A 23,194-nucleotide genomic window follows, 5' to 3' on the forward strand; every position below is an offset into this window, starting at 1 on the left:
AGTTTGCAATAGACAGCTTTCTCTGCATATATTGCATTGTTGTCGCAATAAAATTTCGAATATTTTATATAATCTGATCGAATACTATATGATTTCTATGGTATTTATATTATCAGTGTGTAATGATATGTGATACGACTGAAATATAATAGTTCTCTTATCATTGCTATTCGTTTAAAGGTAATTGAAATTGTTAATTTATGATTAAAAACAATCAATCATTTAGATAATTCAAAGTGTCTTTATGTGAGAAATTATTATTATCTAATAAACTAATATAATATAACTTTCTCTTCCTCAGAATATAAATAATAGAATTTTTTTTTTAACTTTTAAATGAAAACATTCATGAGCCGATGAAAATGATAAGAAATAAAAGTATTCCCTAAATTACAAATTATTCATTGTTGTCTTCATTCGAATCAAGGAAATCATATTTTCTCGTGAAAAATTTTCTTTTTTTTTGCTGTCGAATGAGAAATGCGAAACAATATTGTTCATAAAAAGATATCATTAATGAAACATTTTATAAGTTAGATTGCAAAAAAAAAAAAAATTTTTTTTATTATAATGCATATTATGAACCTATGATAACATTTTGTCATCTTGAAATTATATTTTATTAATTTTATATATTATTATTAATCTTAAAGTACAGAAATAATTTCATATAATAGATCTATTTCTAAGCATATATAATACCAAAGACCAATCGTCCTTATGCATAAAGCGGTTTATATCAAAGAAAAATAAATAATGGAAATAATAACCAAATCTTTTTGTATGACAATTTTTTATATCCATCAAAATGAAGGGTTAGAAATGACGATGAGAATTGATAAGAAATAAAAATATTCTCTAAAATTATTCATCAATTTATAGTTAAAGCATACTTATATAAATGATGGCAAAAAAAGTGTGACAAATATATTTCTTTTCATAATATATTTAGCTTTTTTTTCCTTTTTTATTTCAAACTAACGATTATAGTACATCATAGTTTTATTTAATGTTGATAAAGAGATTTGTTTCTCTTCTAATAATTCTAGATAAAAACAAAAAAAGGAAGAAAAAACTTTTTGTTTTCCTAATTTCTCTCCTTTTTAAAAATATATTTATTATTAAATAAGAAACATATAAAACTTATGTTAGATATAATTTATTATATAAAAACATTTCACTTTAAGTATCCATTTGCAATACATAAGATAATATAAACTATAGTTTTTCTAAATTTATCTTATCACAGTGTCCTAATATTACATTATTGATACAGCAATCAACGATTATCATGATAAACCACTATCGACAACTTTTCATCACTTTCATTATTTTCCATCTAGCGCCTACTGCAAACTCTTGCTCTCGTAAGTGACATTTATTTACTTAATCAATTATTATTATTATTACACTTATAAGAGTTGATATCATATCAACTTGCTTATTTGGATAATGTCTGTCATACAACATAACACCCAGCGCTAATAGGGTAGAACAGAATATATTTATTTATTTACTATTTTTTTCTTCTTTCTTTCTTTATTTATTTTTTATTCAGCCATTTATTTTATTTATTTATATATTGAATATTTCTTTTAAAGGTAAGAGCTAAGTAAAAACTGAGACAGAACTGATAAAATAGTTATCTTGGATATTATTAAAGTTTTTAAGTATCATAGAAAAAAATAGAAAATTGATAACGAATCTACAATATTTTCAAATATAATGTTATAGTTAAATAATGAAAATAAAAAAATTGAAAAAAACTATTTTTATGATGAGATTTTCTATGTGAATTGAGAACTTTACCCAGTTAGAGAACCAGTTTTATGTTTATCATTGTTATTGTTAGGTGTGAATTAGCAAATTTTAATTTCAGCACTGCCACAATTTCTAAACTATAATAATTTTCACTTATTGCAATATGCCGAATGTCGAGGTGCCAAAGTATATGAAATCCAAGGTATTCAGGTAAGGCTTTCAAATTATTCGCAAATTATTATATTACTTGAAATATTAATTGTATGCAACAGTTAATTACTATATTAGATTATTTAGGAATTTTCACAGAAATATAACTTACAAAAAATATACTTAAAATTTTTAAATTTTATCTTACAGGACAAAAAATATTTTGCTTATTGCTTGCTTTTCTTCTTCTTAGCCTAATATAATTCTAAATTATGATGAAAATTTAGTAGCCAAAAATAAATTTCTATTGTTAAGGTTAAATTAGCTTTTATTGATTTAAATCATTAAGCTTAATCCTTGTAACATATATATTTTAAATAAAAATAATTTTCGAGAAATTCTATTTACACTGTTAGCAATAACAAAAAAGAAATAAGAATATCAACAAACTATCGCTGACATTTTCGTTTGTTAATTGGAATTATTTTCGACAGAAAATTCAAAATTTTTCCTATCAAAACAGATTACTTAATAACTTTAAAAAAATTATTATAATAAAATTATATCGTAATTCAAATAATCCCTCTGATATCACTCTTATCAAATTAAATAATATATATTTGATACCTGATAATAGATAATCATTTATTTCAATCACATTGCAGGATATGGATCAGTGCACACAAGCATGTCGACAATTCGGTTGTGCTGCTATCAATTTTTTCCAATTAGGAGAATTTGAATTTATGTGTGAAATTTTAGGGACGGTTATAGGTGTAATACCAGCACAAGGTGCTGCATGTTATACTGCTACTTTTTAAAATTACATTTCACTCTTTAACGAAAACAAATTTGTAAGAAATTATTTTGTAAAAGAAAAATTTATCATGTGTAATGTAATGGAGTAATTATCATAAAAAATATTAATATTAAATCATTCATGTAAACAATGAAGAATTCAACGATTAAACAATATGTAAATTAGAAATTTTACTTACTTTTTCTTTCAATAATTATACTTTTTTCAAATTTCTAATACATCCTAAAATTTTTGTTTATTAATTGAAAATGTAAAAAGTTGGAATTAAAATAAAGCAAATGGCAAATGTCAATTATTATTTGTGAATGAAAAATCTGACAAATTTAACTTTTTTTAAATTTAAAACATAATTCTTTTAATCTGATTAATTATCTTTTTTTTTTTTTTTTTTTCACTTCTTTCTCTTACAAGAACATGAATTATTGCCATTTTTATTGACTTAACAAAATATTGTCAATCAATGGAATGAAACGTTCTTAACATAGATTAAATAATATAAAATAATATGAAACATATATCGATATTTTAAATGAACTCTAATTGTCACATTACATCTGTTTAAACAAAATTATCATCATAAAATGCATATTAAACTAAGATTAAATGCCAAAAAAAATTGATTTGCTTATCAATTATGCTTGATTAGTTTAAGATAAATCAACTGTTCACTTTCTCAATATTTGGATCTTTTTTATTGTCACAACAGTTGCCTATGACAGCTAATTTTTGTCATAAAATATATCATTGATCGAACATAAGATGAAAGTTATTAATAATCAAAAGAATATTTAACCAAAAAAGAGAAAAAAAAGGAACCAACTGGAATTATTTTTCATTTAATAAAGCATACATAACATGAAATACAAAAAAAAAAAGAAAAGAAAAAATGCGACAAAAAATGAAAAAAATAAATTTCAAGTCAAAAACAGTAAAATAAAAAGTGAAACAAAAAATTTCAAATTTAAAAATTAATTTCCATTTTTTCTTCTTACTGTATTCCTCTCAATTAGTTGGAATTTCATTTTAATATTAATCAATAAATTGAATTATCTATCATGAAATGAATAAATCAAATTTGCTGAAAGAATCAAAGTGAAAAAAAATTAATAATTGAAATGAAATTTCATTAGTTAACTTCATTAGTGAAGTTCCAAAACTTATCAGTTATGATGAGTAAAATTGAAATTTTAACAATTCAAATGGAAATTTCATTTGATACTAAAAATTTGACACATTATGTTAAAATTTTTTTATGATTAACAAAACAAATGTTTTATTTTTATTTTTTTATGATTGAAATTATGCAAAAAATTTTTTCTTTTAATAATTAAAATTACATAAAAATTATATTATCAACAATTAGAATAAAAATTTTCAATGTTTTAATTGAAGTTAAAATTTCACAACAATTATAAATGAAAATTTGATAATCAAAAAAAGAATTTTTGAAAGTTTGAAAACAAAAAATGACAAAAAAAAAAGATGCAAACAATATTCCAATAAAAAGTATAGGAATTATATAAATTTAAGAAAAAAGGGAAGAATTTGTTGGAATTTTGAGAAATTCAAAAAAGAATTTGCTAAAATTTTGTAAAATTAAAAAAAAAAAAAAAAAAAAAAACTTGCTAAAAATTTAAGAATTAAATCGTTAAATCTTCTCGTACTGAACGTTCCACAATGACATCTCCTCTTCCTGTCACTCACTCTTACACTGTCGCCATTGTCTCTCACATGAAATGTGGCGGAATAGTGAAATTTGAAATTTAAATAATTTGTGCTGTCTGTTTTTTATCGTTGAAATTAGTGGAACTGTCATTGTTTTTGTTGTCAGTATTACTAATTGTTGGTAATTGATTGTTGATAACTGATAAGATACTAGTGATAAGATTTGAATCACAATTTATCATATGTTGTGTTTATCATAACCATAATACCTTTCGCATTTTAGATGTTTCAATAAATATTTAAACTTTTTCTCAATGGAACGGATAATTCAAGCAACAATCAATGCATTAGGTTTTCTGGAAGATGATGTTTACTTTCCGGAACCGGATTGCTTTGGTATGTCCGCGAAAAAATTTTGTTGATTTTTTTTATCATTTTGTCAGTCTTTTTTTTTGATGAAATCTAATGATGATTTCATCAAACAATTTAAATCATTTTTCGTAATCAAAATATAAGATGTTACATTGTTTGCAATGAAGTTTTTTAATAACAAAAATTTTCGGAAGAATTCTACTTCAAGTCATTTTGAATTTAATTAGAAAGTATACGTGATTTGATACGATTCTTACGGAATGATACGATTACGGCAGTGGCTCGACGTGTTTGCGGTGAAAGGAATATTGTACGATACGATTTAATTCCAATTATGAAATCACCAAATACACCTGACAAATTATTCGATATTGCTTTGAGGTATTTATTAGCATTCCTTTTTAAGACAGTAAAATATCACTGATTAAATCCAAATTAATGAACTGAAGGCAGAAGATGTATTTCTTTATATAACAATCCGTCAAACAGTCGATGTTTCTAAGACTTTATTTTATTTATTTGCCAAGTTAAATTTATTTTTCTACACTATTCATAATTAATGCATGTAGTTTTTAACCCCTTTAACCCTCTTCTGTTATTATAAAGAAGAATTAATGTTTATTTTTTCAGACTTGCTTTTTCTAAAAAAAAAAAAAAAAAGACTGTCCGAATTCAATTTCGGTTTTTTTTTTTTATCATGTGGAGATTACTGATTTAATAATGTTGAAATGCAGTAAGGCTAGCAATTATTTCGTGTATGCTTTGAATTATTCAAAAATATTTTGACGCTTTTAAAATTTTCGTATTTCTTTCATTCCTGTTTCCATATTTACAGGCTTACAATAAATTTATGTCAACCAGTTTCATTAATGTTTGCTGGACGACATCCAGAAGATAAAGAGGCTTGGCTGATCTATCAAGAAGTAAAGCTATTTGTGAATTCTAGATTTCTTTTTTGTTGTCCATCGTTTGCTTTGACGTTGAGTTGTCACTTTTATTGTAGATCGAGCAAAATCTCAGGAATTCAAAAGAAGCCTTCGGTGATATTCAACTGTTTAAAACCTTTGAAAGAAAAGCTGCGACCTACTTTGCTCAAGTATGAAAATTTTGCTTACGAACGATTTGGTTTAAACGGTTGTTTCGGAATAAGCTAGAATGTTTGATTAATCATAAATTATGAAAAGAGGAATATTAGAATTGCAGAAACACTTTAAAATCGAAAATGTAGACACTCTTGACGAAACAAGTAATGATCTAACTAATCAGTTTGATTTACACCAGCTAACCTAGTGCTGTGGTTTTATCCATTCCCGGTCCTGAACTTAATTTAAATGATAACGAAGAAATAAATGTTTATTGATTTCTCACTCTTTGTTTAAATATTTTATGGAAATTGAAATAATGGCTCCAAAATGTCATTTTATTTTTTCAAATATTTTTTTAGGATTGGTTAGAGAGAAATGAAGAAATGAAGCTTTTGGTCGAAAGGATCTTTGCTTTATCTCGCTATGTTCTTGCTATTGGTGATACCGATTTGGATAAGGAGGTAAGCCAATGGAACTTCATTTCGAGAAAGTACTTTTATAAAATGAATTTGGATTAGTTTTTTCTCTCTTTATTTTAAAAGTTTTATTGCAAAATTGTTTGAATTATTTACCAACATATCATTGCAGCGTGTTCCACAAGATATGAACAGTCATGATCAATTAGTTCTAGCCATTCTGGAAAGTGGTTTTGGAAAACTGCTTGTTGAAATATCTGAAAATTCAGCGGAACGTGATTTTCACTTGTGGATTTTGGAAATTTTTGCAATGCTGTTGAAGCAACACGTAAATTTTGCTGGATGATTTTTTTTTTCTTTTTTTTTTTTGACCTTTTTTCTTAAATAAGAAGTGCTGAAAATTTAGGAAGCAAAGGATGTTGTGGCAGCTGGAAGTATTCGCACTGCTGAAGAAAGAAAGAGACAAGAGAATGAGATGCGAAAAGTTGTTGAACAAGAAACTGAGAAACAATTAAATAAACGTAGATGTATTTCAAGCAGGCATACTGCTTTTGCTGGTTCTTACATTTTGAAAGGATTGAAAGCCATTAATAAGGATAACGATATGATTGTCAACAAGTTCTGTTTTTGCCTTTTGTTTCATCAAATTTAATGAAAAGCAATAATAAGGAAGTCGCACAAAATCTTGTGTTTATTTCTTGGGAAATCGTATTAGGGTTATTTCAGCATTTTTCATAATAAAACCGCCTATTTGAGAAATTCATGTCCTTTTAAATTCATTTTCTTCTCAACAATCTCGATTAAATTAAAACAATTTTATACTATAAAGGTAAGAAAGGTTGTGTTTAACATTTATTTGGTAATTACAGTGCCAACATCTGAATATTATTCATCAATTAATTGTAGGATTGAAAAGGAAATCAGAAAAATTAAAATTCAGTTGCAGTCTCAAAGCAAATTAATGTAATTTTTCAGAGTGATAAAAAACTGCAATGATATCGGTCACTTAAATAAGCGGAAGATTCAGCATCGAGCTCCTAAAAGTCGGCGACCATTTGACATTGAAACTAACAAACATATTTCAGCTCTCAACGTGCGTATAGTTTTACGATCCTTTTGCATAGAAATGCTGCAAAAATCGTACTGTCGATTGATATGTGGATGCAAAGATGGCGTAAGTTGATTTATATGTAAAAATCCAACAAAAAATTTGAATTTCTTTTTTTGTTGGAATTTTTTTTTTAACGAGTGTATGTAGCTTAGATCTTAATTTTTTTTACTATTTTAGGAGCATTATAATTCGATTGATATGGATAGTTTGACAACTGTTAGAGCGAAAAGGAGAAATAATTTCACAGAAATCGTTTTAGGCCTTTTCTGGAAAACGAACTTTGGGACAAGATAAAGCTGATATACATTATTTTATTTTAATGCAGTTTTCGTTGGAATTCTGTCGTTTGGCTGATTTATCGCCAGAATATGTAAGTATGTGATACGTATGGATAAGAATTGTTGTTTAATGATGAATAGCGCAAATTTCAGATTCTAATTCTCATTCCATATTTCATTTATATTTGCATATAAGTTGATTTATATGAGAATGACAGAATATTTGGATCTATTCAGAAGCTAATGTTAAAGAAAATAGAGGTAGAGAATGGCTATAAATGTCGTAATTTGAATTCGAAATCTAAATAAATGAAGTATTATGTGGTCAGTTCAGATAAAGGCTTCACTCAGCATAGAGGCATTTCATCATGTTCAAACTCAATTGGACGATTATCTGGAAAAGGTAAGAATTGAGCGAAAAGAAGGCCGTCTTCACGGTTTACGTGCACAATACGCCTTAGCTGCTTACAAAGAATTGTTGCTTATGTAAGTTTTTCTATTTAATTTTATTTGTTTGTGATTTTTTTCTTTTCCAGTTGTCTTTTCCATTTGGATCTTTTTTTTTTAATCCACTGAAAAGTTCTACCATTTAAGGTTAATATCAGTCCTGAAATCTGGAAATGAGGAATGGAAACGGGAGGTAGGATCAGCTTGTTTACATATATTAAGAGTTGAAGAATACAGAGATTTGTCGAGTTGTGTTATTCGTAAATTTATGGTTAGTTTAATTTAAGTGCTAACATTTTCTACTACAAATAAATTTTTTATTTTGAATCGAAACTTTTAAAATTTAAAGAATCGTTACGTATTCATATTATTTTGCAGTACTCCAAGAAGTCTATATAGTATGACATTTACTTCCATTCCTTGGTTTTAAAATTTTTTGAAATTGTCATTGCTTTTTTTCTACTACATTTATGTTTAAATTTAGATGAATTATTTTATAATTGTATCGATCACACTTTTTATGGTCAATTATAATCTGCTAAAGATTATGTCTTTTGCAGCCAGGTGTATTCTCGAAAACTTTTTTGCGAGATGTTGTGCTTGCAAACCATGCATACATTAGTTTGATTGAGAAGTTTTCCAAGAAAGGAATGTTATCGACGGTAGTTAAACGTCAAAAAATGCGGCGACGAAAGTCAAAAAAGAAAGAAAAGCTAGATGGTTATTTCTCGTTGACATTTAAGGACAATTTGATTTTCTTGAAAATCTGAATTAACTTAAAGTCATTCATTTGTCTTTTCAGATTTTTATATTCCTCATGTATAAATCATTGAATTTCTCCTAGATAGCATTGTGAATGAATCAAAAGAACCAGACTGGAATTTGTGGGATGACATTTCTGAAGAATTATCGGATGTTATATTTGGTTATATTGAACCAACCGTTGATATTAGTGTTATCGATGTACTTTTGAATGTGGAAGATCGAATTCATCAGTATTTATCAACTTATTTACTTTTTATACTGTTTCTATTTCTTTCATGGTGATTGCCTCAGGCATCTTTTCACAACTTCTTTTCTTACTTTCCTTATATCAGAGCAATTAATTGTAACCAATATTTCATGTGAATTTCAAGGATTTAAAAAAATATTTGTTTGTAAAAATTTATTTGCAGGCAGTTTGCAATGCTTATGGTACAGCAAGCACTTCGACAACGACGTGTGGCTGATGCTGTTGGCATATATCGATCAGCGCGTGATTTGTGGCCCGTAAATGATGTATTTGGAACAAATGACATAACACCCGATGATGAGTTCCTCGAATTATATGCTATATACTTTGTGGATCTTAAAGAAGTCATTCTTTATTTTCTCATTACTTTTCATTTTCTTTTTTCTCATTTTATATCGATTACTTTTTATTATTAGCAAAATTTTATTAGCAGTTTCAGTTTAAAGCAACTATAGAATGGTTTTTTATTCTTAAAAATTAAAAAAATTAAGATTGGTATAAAATGTTTTGTCATTCTTAGACATTCATTTGTAAGTATCAACGATTCTCTTGATGATTTTAATCCTGGAAGTGTGTAATGCAGAAAGAGACTGATGGAAAGCCAAAACGTTTAATGTGGAAGGAGAAAGAATTACTGTGTTTAGAGTATATTAGTGATACAGGAATTGGGAAATTGAGAACGCAATTTTTTATTATTTGACTTCCTATTGAAATAAATGTGATTAATTATTAACTTCCCCTTAAAATTAAATAAATTTGCAATTCAAATCGAGATCGAAGAAAAAAGTCGAGATATTGAGGTATTTAAAAATTTTTATAATCGATTCAAAGTATTCAAATTTAATTTTTACTTCTGGATATAATAAAAACCAAAAATTCGAATTTGGATTGAAAAAATAAAATATGAGAAACAGTTAGGTTGAAGCAAATTGGAAGAAATATCGACTAGAAGCATATGGACCGGAGCTAGATGATGACACACGAAACGATATCCTGTTCAGTGACGAATTTGATGAATTCGATGATGAATATGAGGAAAGAAGTGGTGAGTCAGGTGCTGAAACAAACATAGTCGAGAAAGAAATCGATTTTCATTTCGACAATTATGTCGCAAAATTTGCACGAGTGGATGTTCTAAAATGGTAATTTAATGTGTCTGCTAATCGTTATACTTTTATATTAATTTTCTCTTAACAATGTTACATAACAAACTTACATTGCTTGTTTGAAACTATTTTAAAATCACTTTACAGGTATATCTTTCTCTTAGCGGATTTCGAATCTAATACATTCGAAGTAAATAAGGCAGTCTTAAAGCTTTTACATCGAGTAGCTTTTGATTTGAAAATGGCTTCACGTTTGTATCAGGTTAGTCGATCTGAATGAAGTAAAGTAGTTTTTTTTTTTTCAAATTTTGACTTCAAATTCTTATAAACATTTTAAGCACTAAGTGATAATTACTAATTACAGCTTTCCCTTTTTGTAATCTTCAAGCGACTTTCTCAACGTTTCAAACATCAGTCTATAAGTGAGATCAAGAAAACTCAATATTTTGAAATATACCAATTTGGTTATCATATTTTACGACGATTTTATGCTGATTATCAAAAAATTGGATCTAAATTGATTCCTGAACTCTTATTCTGGAAAGGTCCAAAAGAATGTTATGAAATTGACAATGGATATGGAACGTTCGAGTAAGTATTGAATGAATATGTGCACATATATCGGTTATTACTGGTTGTTTATTGTGTTCTTACTCGGAAACACTTTTTCTTTCTTTTTTTAGAAAAAATATTTTAAAGGCACAATAGACATTTAGGAAGTAAAAATTTCTCAAGCATATTGGAATTTCCATATTATATGTTAACAAAATTAAAAGCTAAATGTGGTTTCAGGATTAAATCAGATGGTAGTAAAGGAAAAGAAATATTATGGCCTGAAGAGTTGGATAACGAATTACGGGCTCTTTATGACGAATATTTATTATTTGAGGAAAAGCCTGAAGGTAAGACGAAGAGAAAGTTTCAAATTTTCTGGTTCTCAGTATATGCAAAAAAGAAGTGTATGCAGTTTGATAAAACTTTTTAGGTGTTGATATTGTTGAATACATCGAGCAAGGTTTGTCAAGACCTCGGACACGTCGACAAATTATTCGACAAATGAAAATGCTTGGATTAAACACATTTGGTGCTAGAGGTACGAGAAGGTAAGAAATTCAATTTTTTATGGAAAATCAATTCAGCATATCTTGGTGAAGAACAAGATTGAAGACAGAAGAGTTACAAAATTATAGTATATTGTTTCGGTCTACCAAATGTTCGGTCAAATCGTTTTTTAAAGCATGTCTTTTTTTTTTTGAAAAAAAAAAGTCAAATAATTAGCTAAAACAAATCTCAAACCAGGTATTTTTCCAAAGCGCTTTTTAAGCTTTTTTGCAGATATATGGAGAGAGGATTTAAGTCATCAGTTTTTACACCAGAAATTGTCAATCAAATGCATAATCTTATCGACGAATTTAATTCAAAAACGCCTCCTTCTGGATCAGATTCGAAGGGAGGTTATAAATCTATTTTTCCCAAGTTTAAAGGACTCTTTTCTCAAATCCATGATTTATATAATCTGAATAAGCTGTTATTGTTTGTTTTTTTTTTTTTTTTTTTTTTTTTTTTTGTGGTATAAGATAATGAACACTGGAAGAATAGTATTACGGTTATAGAGGCTTACAAGCATCGCTGAGTTTTGTGGATTATTAAGTTAAAGTACAACTGAATGTCACAATCGGAAAATATGAAATTAATCGCTATATGAACGTCTTTAACGGTTTACAAAAAAATAAAAAACTGAATATTATATATTTTTCATAAAACCATGTAACGTCTGTTTTTGAATTTCGCGAAGTTCTGAACATAATATCAGATCATTGCTTTTCAGATTTGGTTAACTTTATTCGTAGTAATTTGACGGAAAAGTACACGAGAGCAAAAATCATCAAACAACTACAATATGAGAATATACACTACGAACAACCACCAAGAAAGAGGTTTGTAAAGAATGGATTTTTAGTGCTAGTAATAGCACAAAAAGAATTTTTTTTTTTTTTGTGTTACAAAAAAATTTTTGAAATTTTGACTTTATATTTTTTATTTACAGTTAACTCATATAAATACAGTTCAATCTATTGTGGAAAAAAGTTTTGAGGGAGACTTATTTTAACCTTCAAAATACGTATTTTATGATAATTCTTCCAGGATAGTGAAAAACTTCATGTTTTCCATTTAGATTGGTAGGCAAGGAACTTTTTTTGTAGTAGAACACTCAAAACAGAGGAATCATTGCATGAAATTTTTTCAAAGAAAATAAATTTTTGAGTCGAATAAAATATTTGAATCATTTCGTACAACTATTCTATCACTTATTGTGTTATTTCTTGTTGTTATACTGCCTATTATTATATGTAAACCTTTTTGCTGCTATTACATTATTCTCATTCTATAATTAACCTTGTAATGTTAAATTTTGATATATGGAAATATGCGTTATAAAGATAAAATTAATTACGATAATGCAGTAATTCAGGTATTCGAAAATACCGCAAAAATTAATTGAACAAAGAGAATCGGGTGAAGAAGAGATTGATCAGTTATTGGAAGGTTTGTCTTTTCTTTTAAAGATATCTGCATTTATTTCTTTCCTTACGACTTTATGTTACATATCTTAGTCTGATTACAATTTTAGATTCAAATATGCTGGGATTTGGCCATTCCCGTCAACGTAACGATGAATATGGAAAAAGGTAGTAAATGTCATTTATACTTTTGACAAGGAACTTCTCATCTTCAGTGATTTCTCCTTTCCTATCTTGTATCTAAAACTGTAGATTTTTAAGACTCATTGTTTCATTTATCTTCAGAGAACTAAATAAAACAAACAAATCTATCACATGTCTTTCACCAGAAGTAAGTTCGTTCTCGTTTTTTTTTTTATTGTATAATTACGTGACTTAGCCGCACTACTGTAAATTAACCAGTATATTACTTTCTAGTTATAACCACTAAGAACATTGGCACTAAAAATCTTCTTGTTAATGTATACATAAAGGGTTTGATCCTTTTCCATGCAGAAAAATCGACTGAATTATTTATTAGTTAATTGCTGAGATAATGCTACTAGAAATTATTGTCAAATATCACTCAACTGCTGTTAGTAGTACAATAAATCATGACGAAATGCATATCGAAATGTGAGATTCCTTATAACTACTCCAATAATGAGATTTCTGAAAGTTTTTACAAACTTGCATTTTACTTATTAATTTGGTTTGCAGGATGATCTTAAATCCACTGATGGTATTATCAGTTCAAATATTTTTGAACATGCGAGTTCCAGATCAAATGGAAATACGGAAGTTGATGAATTATTAACGACTTGTGAAACGAACAGTGTCATTACAAATAACAGCGACGATGAGGTTGATGTTGCCTGAATAATTTAAATTTTGAATTAGTAGCCTTTTGAGAAAGTCAAATTTTGGATAATACTGGATAGTACATTTGTAAAGGAAGCTACAAGTTAATAATAAAGATTCAAATTAAGAATTATCTTAATTTTCTTACTAAGACACTGCTATAATTACGTCTTTAAATCGAATTCAGATCATACTTGGGAAACGGGAACGACCGATAGCTGTGTCCGATGAGGATGATAATACCACCTCAAAAAAGACGCGCACAAAGCGGATTATCGAGAGTGATTCGGAATAAATCTTGAAGTTATAAGTTTTATTCTGTAAAACAAAGAATACTTTGAAATAAATGCTATACTTTTACTACCTTCATTTTTACAAATTCAAAGTCTGATTTCATTCTCATTTCGCAAGTGATACTGATTGTACTCTATTGCAAATAACTTTTTTACCATTAATTAAAACATCTCACGAGTCACTACATCTGCAGCACTGTAAACTAATGGCAACCCGACTTCACGATCTTTATTGTTCCGACTAGCCCATGGGTACTTGACTGTCGAAACAAGTCCACTAATAAGTCCTATCTGTGAACTCAATCACTTCAGTTCTTCATGCTCTTTAGCTGTAGTCCCCTTCACACTGCCTCGCGATTCCTACTATTCCGCTCTTCAACATTAGTCCTTCCATCAACCTTTATTCCATTTCGTAGTCGGGGTTTCGCTTTTTAACATTGTTTTCTAACAGTATGCAGGAAGAAAAACATGTTAGAAGCAACCAATTTACTTTCCCCATGCAAATTTAAATGGAACTCTACAAAACAAACAATTTAAATTGTGGATGAATTTTGAACACCGTACATCTGCAATCATCATCACCATATACAAGCACATAAAACTTGACCACGATGAATGAATATCTAGAGAAAAACCTGCTAAACAAAACAGTTTTTCACTTACAAAATTGGGAGTGACGAGGAGGAAAAGAGCTTTCCTCATATATGCTGTATGATGAACAAAAACAATTGCAATGACGAAAATGGAGACGGAGACCTTCCAAATCATCAACAGACCGAAAGGCATACATGTAATTATCAAATTTGACAAATTTGGATTAAGCAAAGTGGGTTATCACTAAAACAAAACTTCAGAAAACGAAATGTAAATTACATGAGTGAAGAAACAACAATTATGAATGCTTTTTAAAGCTTAACATTATGTTTAAAAATGAGAGGAGAACTCAAACCATTTTCGCACATAAAATATTGCAGTATTCCCGAACTATAATTCTTATACCATTTATTTTCAGGACAGATTTTGGGAACATATGGAAGCAGAATCGATGAAATAAAGAAATGATAAAGGATGCTCTAATTGTTGGCATTTTATTGTTGTGTGTTCAATAGCAATACGATATGAAGTCTTATCTTGAATGAACGCATACTGCTCGCAACGATTTAACCAGAATTTTGAATGGATGCATCGGGTTATCAAATTAAAAAAAAAAAAAAACTCTGTAACATTAAGAAAAACATGATATCCTGGCTATGTTAATTTTAGCTTGAAAAAATGGAAAATTTTCCTAAGCATCTACACCAATGATACACAAGCGAGGCCGTCCATAACAAGAGGTTGACGGTGGTCGAGTACTAATGCGATACTTACAAAGTAAACAATACTAATTGCCAACTCGAAGCATACATGAGAAAAAATGATTTGTTCGAAGAGATGACTACAAAACAATGAGGGATTTTCCTTGCAAAAGATGAAGCTGATGTCATTCATTCAGATAACAGGGCTGAGCTTCATGACAAATTGATGATAGCTGGGGAAAGCACAATAGGTTAAGTTTTCAGCTGAAAAGCAAATTATTTAAAGCAAAATGATCAGTTAGATTTTAGTAGAGACTTCCAAAATTTCCTAAAAATTTTTTAAAACTTCAAGCCTAACATGTCCCAGTAGATATAACCAAGTAAATCAATTAAAAAATACCAGTGAAAGATAACTAATGGATTCAATGTAATAACTATAACATTGTATTCCATGGCTATCTTCATCTTCTGAATATGACCTAAAAAGAGCACTCTGAATCCATACCTGAGTAACTTATTGCTCAGACGGCTTCATATCTCCAATTGGACGTTCATTTTCTTTACTCTCACCATCAGAAGCTAGATGAATATTGTTTCCGATTTCACCATTCATGGCATCAAGGTTGCGAACCCCTCGACGACCTCTGCCTGAAATTTACAGGTCGGGTGATTTTAATTTACACCTCCCAGAAAGTTCCCGATAATTGAGATAAGTGAAGCAAATTAATTTGTACCACCACGACCACGTCCGCGGCCACCTTTCCGCGCAACATTTTCACCACTTAATTGGTCCTCCGTTGTACCCTCCTGATGGTCTCCTTCCGATGCACGGCGACGCTGTCCACCACGACCACGCCCTCGTCCACGACTACGGCCACGTCCGCGTCCACGGAATCCTCCACGCCCGCGTCTTCCTCCCTAAATCGCATTTCACTTTAAACAGTAAACGCGACTATTTACCAATCAATAGGTTAAAACCACATGTTCACCATATTCTGCAGCCTTTTCATGCAGGCATAACATAAAAGAGCATCTATTCAGAACTTCTCACATCTTCATTATCGCCACTTTCACCATCAGCTCTATCACCCTCAGAGTTCGCACGTCTCGCTCCACCTCTGCCCGGACGATAACCATAATAGAAACGTCGGCGATAAGCTCGTCCTCTTCCTCGCATATCGCTTTTATCAACTGCATATCTCGAACCTTCCACGTTACTACCATTCGGACCAGTTACATTCGCTGCTTCTGGGCCTTTTTGTCCCTCCACGACATCGAACTCCACCTAAAAGATAAGAGAATGATTTACTCTTATTACCACAACCATCGAATATAATTATTAACCCTAACAATGCAGACTTCTGATATGTAAAGTTCAGGATTCAACAATTTAAGTAAATAAAACTAACTTTTTCACCATCGCCTAGTGATCTCAAATACTTGTTTGGATTGTTCTTTGTGACAGCCGTTTGATGAACGAAGATGTCATCGCCTGTATCAGCGCGGTTTATGAACCCATAGCCGTTCTTGACGTTGAACCTGGAAAAATATAAATGTGAATAATAGAAAATATGATGGAAAGTAACACCACTATGGGATCACTTAAATAGAACGAATGAATAATGTGATACCACATCAATCACTACTGCTGTATATTACCCATCACAGAATCAATCCGTCCATCCAATTTCTTAGCATAGAAGATTGCTAACGGCAACTCATACTGTTTCATCTGTCACATAAAATGTCAGAATTGTGGGATTTCTTTAACAGTAATGCTGTTTATGACATAGCCTCAACAACGATATCGTTGTTCACCAGTGTCTTAATCTCAAATTCTAATACGTCAAGAAATACTTACCACTTAACGGTGCCCTGTATGTGACGTGCAACGATTTTCTTGCCGTCAATGTGGTTTTCGTCATTCAAGGGCGTTTCAGTCTTTGGTTGCTCGTAATGGCCCTCCGGCTTCTGCAAAATCATTGCGTTGCGTAGGCTCACTTGAAAACATTTGAATTATAACTTTATCCATTAAATTCTGACTGAATCGGAACGGATAAACAAACAATATTTCTTCATTCTTTTTCCTCAAATTTTCAAAATTCTTTTATTAAACTGAAAATTGCTTACGTTGTTGGTTTCAGCCATTTCAGATGGTACGGCTTGCGGTGGTTGTTGCACCAGATCTTCTTCTTTAAGCGGCTAAAACATTTCAAATAATTAACTTCTCTGAAGTTTAAATCTTCTTGAATTCATTAATACGACAAAAAATGTACTTCGACATATTTTTGATGATAATTTTTTTCATTAATATATTAATCTAAAAATTGAACGAACATGTTCTATAATGAATTCTATACTAACTGATCCAAAAAACAGAAAATCGCTCAAACTAAAATCCAACTCTCCAACTAGCCGTCTATACATACATCGTACATATCGAATGAAGAGAACTCTCCTCAGACCAAAAATCACACAACCCTCCCCGCTTTAACTTCCTCCTTACCCTTTCCACCTCACCCACCATCCATCCTTCATCCCTCCTCGTCCTTCCTTTCCTCCCTCTCAATCGATTTCATTTAAACCAACCATTGGGTGGGAAAAACGCAGCCCGTATGGCATTTCATGGCTTCGGCCATTTTAATTCTTGGAAATTTCTGATTATCGCACTCAAATATATATATATATATATATGATAACACTAAAGTGTATAAATTATTATTGATTTTATAACAATTATATATGAATTATTATTATATTAATATCGTTATTATTATTATTGTTATTATTATCCTTCCTCTTTCATCGCTTTCTTTATTTTCACTAACCTGGTACTACTATCATGTACTATTATTATATGCTACCCTAAAACTTCCCTCCATTTCTTCCTCTGAATCAAGTTAAATGAAACCATACAGAGTAGTATGCTTTCTGTCTAGTAACAATTTATTGCATCCTTTACTCTATACTAAATTATGCTGCTATCCTATTTCCAACTATCATCCTAGCATTTCCTTTATTGTCCGGCTTGTCAACCATTTCCTGTAATCAGTAAATAGTTGATGCTTCTCAGTAACTTTATCACAAATCTGATTTTTTGTCATAATGACTGACATACTAGAACTGATCATTTAATTTTCTCATTACTAAATGCTATTGTAACATTCACTGTTGTCATTAATGTCACATTTATTGTTATCAGTCGATACTCCTCTAATTCTACCATACCCTATCAATCTTAATAAATACAGTCAAGATATTTATATCACCTCTCACATAGGCTAATTAAGAAATCAGTTATCAGTACAGTGAAATTTCTGATAAGGAATTTGAATTTCAAATGCACCGTTTAGACAAAGCAAGTAAACTTCTATGTTACTTCCTTTCAAAGTTGTGATCACGAAAGCTAAATTAAGACTAAACTAATGAATCTTAAATATGGATGAAAAATGTGTTTAAATGAAGTGATTATTTCAACTTAATCGTGAATATAAGGATAAAGAAAAAGAATATTTAAAATGGAATGAAATAAATGACTGTTCAGTTTCGAAATCTCATCTAATGTTTACATTTTGTTAGTTTAAAGTTCCTATCACAAATAATTAAAATTGTTTAGTTAGCTGTTCAAAAAGAAAGAGAAATATCTTCAAGTTGCATTAAATAAGTTATTTTGTATCTCGGAAATGCAAATCAAAAATAATTAATGAGATTTAATGGATGCATTGATATTTTTCTTTTTCTTTTTTGCAATTTACTAAGTTCTAGAAAAAAAATATCAGTAAAAAAAAGCGCATAGACTATTTGGCTTGAAATTACGTACTGAAATATTAATTTTCCATGAAGTAATTCTAAAAAATATTAATTTTAAAGCATATATACAAGAAGGGCAAAGAAAAAGTATTTCCACGAGATTTTAACATTTGTACAAACAATTGATGAATCAGAATTTTCTAACTTTTCATCAAAATTTATAATTTTCTGCAAATTAAAAAATAATCTTTTCAATGGCTTTCTTTCTTGTAAGAATGAAACTTTTGAAAATTAAAATAGAATTAGAAATTCATTCGACCGTTAATATGTTTTCTAAGAGATGTAATTATTATCATTTTCAAAGACGAAAAATTCATTGCAAAATAAGTGAACGATATTACTGATTTTTTGATATTTCTAATTATCAATAAATGAAGTAGATAATTTTAAAAATTCTCCATTTCCGTTCTAAAATCCAATTCCCCATCACACAAATTTAACTTAGAAAAATGTCATAAATAAACTTTTTCTCTAAAAAATTTAGCTTCATTTGAAACGACTTAAACAATACTTTTAATATTCATTAAAACTTATTATTCATTTTCAATATCAGTATTGTTGAGTGTTACTTATTAAAATCTTTCAACTATATCTATTTTATATTTATTATAAACAATGTTTATATTATATAATTCATAAACAAATAATTATTATTCCACCTCAAATTAAGAAGCACAAACAACTAAAGCATCGGAGGAATCACCCAGCCACTCCCAGTACCATACATACCATCTGCCTGTTGCACCAGTTCACTACCAATGAATGATTATTCTGTGTAGGCGTCTATCTGTTTGTCTGTGTGTATGTATATGTATATGTACATGTATGTGTATGTATGTATGTATGTATGTATGTATGTGTATGTGTATGTATGTGTATGCCATGTTTGTATCTGTTCAAAATGGAACGAAAGGAGGGAAAAGAACCTTTAAGAAGAGGAAAAGTGTGTTCGGAATGGAAAAACAACTGAAATGTATTAAAGGTCAAATATGAATTAGCCAAATAATCCCTTAAAATTACTCTTTTCTACTGCTCTGTAGGAAATATCGAAGAGGCAAAAAGATTAATTTTAGCACTTCAATAAATTTAATGAATAAATAAGAGGAAGGAGAGAGAGAGAGAGAGAGAGAGAGAGAAAGGGGAAAAAATCAAATGAAATGTTTGAAAAAAAAAAAAAAAAGAGTGGAAAAGAAAGGTGATTTTGTATAGCTTTAAATTACATATGAAATATATGAGAAAGATAAAGAGAGGTAAATTCTTCTTCCTCATTACTTTTTACTATCATTTACTAATCAAACTATTATCATATCATATCATTTGTTCTACTTAACATATTTCTCATTATCAAAGCTTTTTTCTTTACTATCATTCATTATTTAAGCGCAAATATCCGCCTATTTTTTCTTTTTTAACTTCAATTAATCACTGAATAGATGAGTGTGTAGTGTATGTGTATGTGTGTGTGTGTGTGTGTGTGTGTGTGTGTGTGTGTGTGTGTGTGTGTGTGTGTGTGTGTGTGTGTGTGTGTGTGTGTGTGTGTGTGTGTGGTATGTTTGTGTGTGTGTGTGTGTGTGTGTGTGTGTGTGGTATGTTTGTGTGTAGTTTAATATTTACTAAAAACTTTTTTTCTGAAAAAAAAAGTAAAAGGATTTTATATGCAAAATTTGAAATGATTTACAAAAAAACAAAAAAAAAAAAAGGAAAGAAAAAAATTGTCAGAACAATTTCATATAATTTAGACTTAACAAAGTTAGTCACTTTTTTCATTTTTTTTTTTTTGAAAATTCATTATAATAGCGAGGAAGGAAGAAGAGAGAAAGAAGATAAAATGAAGAAAAAAGTAAGTAAAGAAAACAAAGAGAAATGAAAAGAAGAAGCAATAAATGACTAAAAATGAAGCAAAAATTTAAACAATAATAAATTTTTGTGTGGAAAAAAGCAAAGAGTGATGAGACGTTATTTTCAGGAATAAAAAAAATCACAAAAAATTTAAAATGAAATGGATCGAAAGTAAAAAAAAAAGAATTGGAAACGATTTTTGAATAGATGAAGAGATGAGGAATGCATAGATAGAGAGGAAGGGAAAGAGAACGAGGGAGAGAAAGGGGAGGAAAGGAAGAAAGAGAGAGAGAGAGAGAGAGAAAGAAAATGTCAAATGGTTTTTGCATAATTTGATAAATGTCTTTTTTCTCCAATTTTCTTTTATAAAACATATTTTTATGCTTTTTTCTAAAAAAAAAAGAAGAATTCTCTTTCCTTCCTTTTTTGTGCAGTCTCGAACCCTTCGAAAGATACATTTTAATATTGTTGAGAGATTAAGAGAGAATATTCTCGAGATTTACTGACAAATGAGAAGGAAAGGAAAAAATGGTTTAAAGATTTTGAATAATATGAAAGTTATATTTCACATACTTTTTTTACTTCTCAGTTTACTTTGCAAAAGAATGAATGTTTTGTTTTATTTTTCTCTTTCTTTTCTTTTCATTTTTTTTATTCAATCAATATTAGTAATTTATAATGATTGTATTAAAGTTTTTACTATTCTTTAGTTATTTTATTCATAAGGAAAGCTCTAAAATTTGACTAAAAAAAACATTTTAAAGCAATTAGTCAAAAAAGAAAAAAAATCTTGGTGATATTATTGTTATAGTTTAATATTGTTATTAATTGTTATTTATTATTGTTATAGTTTAATATTGTTATTAATTGTTATTTATTATTGTTATAGTTTAATATTGTTATTAATTGTTATTTATTATTGTTATAGTTTAATATTGTTATTAATTGTTATTTATTATTGTTATAGTTTAATATTGTTATTAATTGTTATTTATTATTGTTATAGTTTAATATTGTTATTAATTGTTATTTATTATTGTTATAGTTTAATATTGTTATTAATTGTTATTTATTATTGTTATAGTTTAATATTGTTATTAATTGTTATTTATTATTATTATTATTATTATTATTATTATTATTATTACACAAATCCTATAAGTTAAAATAATGATTAGAAGTATTACTACCACTAAAATTGTATTGAAATAAGTTAGAAAATAAGATTAAATAGAAATTATTTCTTTTCTTATAACTGTTTCTTCTAATTAATCATATTTATAGGGATTAATTAGTTAAGCAGCACTTGTTCTGTTCATTTTTGGATTGGTCAAATTTCCGATTTGTGAATGTTTATTAGCTAGAAAATATCAATCATTCCGGTGATATTGCAGTTCCAGAAAATAGGATGGTCTTATTTTGGATGAAACATGCAAACAAAATGAGTAAACATCGAATTGTTGTGGCATAAAAATTCGGATAGACTGAAAATAAAAATAAAATAAAATGAAAAAAAAAAGAAACAAATAAACGATTATTATAATCCGTTCAGGAATAAAATAGAGCAGAATGGAATAAAATAGAAAAGAATAAAGTAGAATAGAATGGGAGCATTTGAAAACGAAATGAGCGCAATCAATACTTTAGCGCTTCTTTTTGATATTTGTAACAATCATTTCACTCGAAATGATCTGATCACTCTCTCCCCTTTATTGTCCATATTCTTCTTCATACCAGTAATCATTAAGAAATTCCGGATGATCGAAATTCTTTTCCGAAAGACTTCGTGTAAACTTGAAATGGAGAATATTTTTAAATTTGTAATTTTTAAATTTGGAATAAGTTATACAGCTGATAGTTTTTATACTTACTTAAAATTACACCAATCTTAAGTTATTCCTTATTCCGGAGTGTTCTCGTTGTGCTATCATTTTTTTTTCTCTTCTATTCTTTTCGGTAATACAAAGAATACTGTTAAACAAAATCAAAAAAAAAAAAAAAAATAGTGGAGATAATGAGGAAAGTAACTGAATTGAATAATCTAAAGTCATTCCTTTTTTTTCTAACAGATATGAGAATTTTATTTCAGAGAATTTCCACTCTTCTTTCACAAAATAATATGTAAATGATATAGCAACACTAAAAAAAAAAAGTTCTTAAAAAAGTTACCTCAGAGAATGAAATTGAATTTGATTTATTGTCAACGATTTCTAAATGCCAATGACCGATATACTACTACGCTGATTGATTTATTAATGGATGAAAAAGCAAAGAAAGCGGAAGTGTTGTACAGAGTGAAAAAGATTTACACTGTATGATCATTTGACCTTAGAATTTCTCGACCCTAACAAATATTTTATGATCATTTGACC

The 23,194-nt window shown here is 28.7% G+C and overlaps 3 protein-coding genes across 3 annotated transcripts; 2 read left to right on the forward strand and 1 right to left on the reverse strand.

The window, feature by feature from the left end:
- Window positions 1-1,291: 1,291 nt before the first annotated feature.
- On the forward strand, window positions 1,292-2,732 carry Bm4612 (Uncharacterized protein; the record flags this gene model as incomplete). The annotated part of the gene is made up of 3 exons (XM_043078466.1): window positions 1,292-1,367; window positions 1,880-1,971; window positions 2,577-2,732. The coding sequence occupies 3 exons, from the start codon at window positions 1,292-1,294 to the stop codon at window positions 2,730-2,732; spliced, it is 324 nt and encodes a 107-aa protein (XP_042934400.1).
- A 1,978-nt stretch (window positions 2,733-4,710) lies between these two features.
- Window positions 4,711-13,880, forward strand: Bma-tim-1 (Timeless protein; the record flags this gene model as incomplete). The annotated part of the gene is made up of 26 exons (XM_043078467.1): window positions 4,711-4,792; window positions 4,996-5,149; window positions 5,604-5,691; window positions 5,772-5,864; window positions 6,213-6,314; window positions 6,442-6,597; window positions 6,676-6,887; window positions 7,245-7,443; window positions 7,640-7,750; window positions 7,993-8,144; window positions 8,253-8,376; window positions 8,666-8,825; window positions 8,950-9,100; window positions 9,281-9,461; window positions 10,036-10,259; window positions 10,371-10,485; window positions 10,588-10,814; window positions 11,016-11,125; window positions 11,209-11,326; window positions 11,559-11,677; window positions 12,052-12,160; window positions 12,697-12,770; window positions 12,856-12,913; window positions 13,031-13,076; window positions 13,445-13,588; window positions 13,773-13,880. The coding sequence occupies 26 exons, from the start codon at window positions 4,711-4,713 to the stop codon at window positions 13,878-13,880; spliced, it is 3,417 nt and encodes a 1,138-aa protein (XP_042934401.1).
- A 1,807-nt stretch (window positions 13,881-15,687) lies between these two features.
- Bm3781 (Cold-shock DNA-binding domain containing protein) lies at window positions 15,688-17,321 on the reverse strand (the record flags this gene model as incomplete). Its single annotated transcript, XM_001902926.2, has 6 exons — window positions 15,688-15,821; window positions 15,908-16,091; window positions 16,225-16,458; window positions 16,583-16,712; window positions 17,035-17,144; window positions 17,304-17,321. The coding sequence occupies 6 exons, from the start codon at window positions 17,319-17,321 to the stop codon at window positions 15,688-15,690; spliced, it is 810 nt and encodes a 269-aa protein (XP_001902961.2).
- Between the last annotated feature and the right edge of the window lie 5,873 nt (window positions 17,322-23,194).

This window comes from Brugia malayi (assembly GCF_000002995.4).
Source record: "Brugia malayi strain FR3 genome assembly, contig: Bm_v4_Chr2_contig_001, whole genome shotgun sequence".
Lineage (NCBI taxonomy): Eukaryota > Metazoa > Nematoda > Chromadorea > Rhabditida > Onchocercidae > Brugia > Brugia malayi.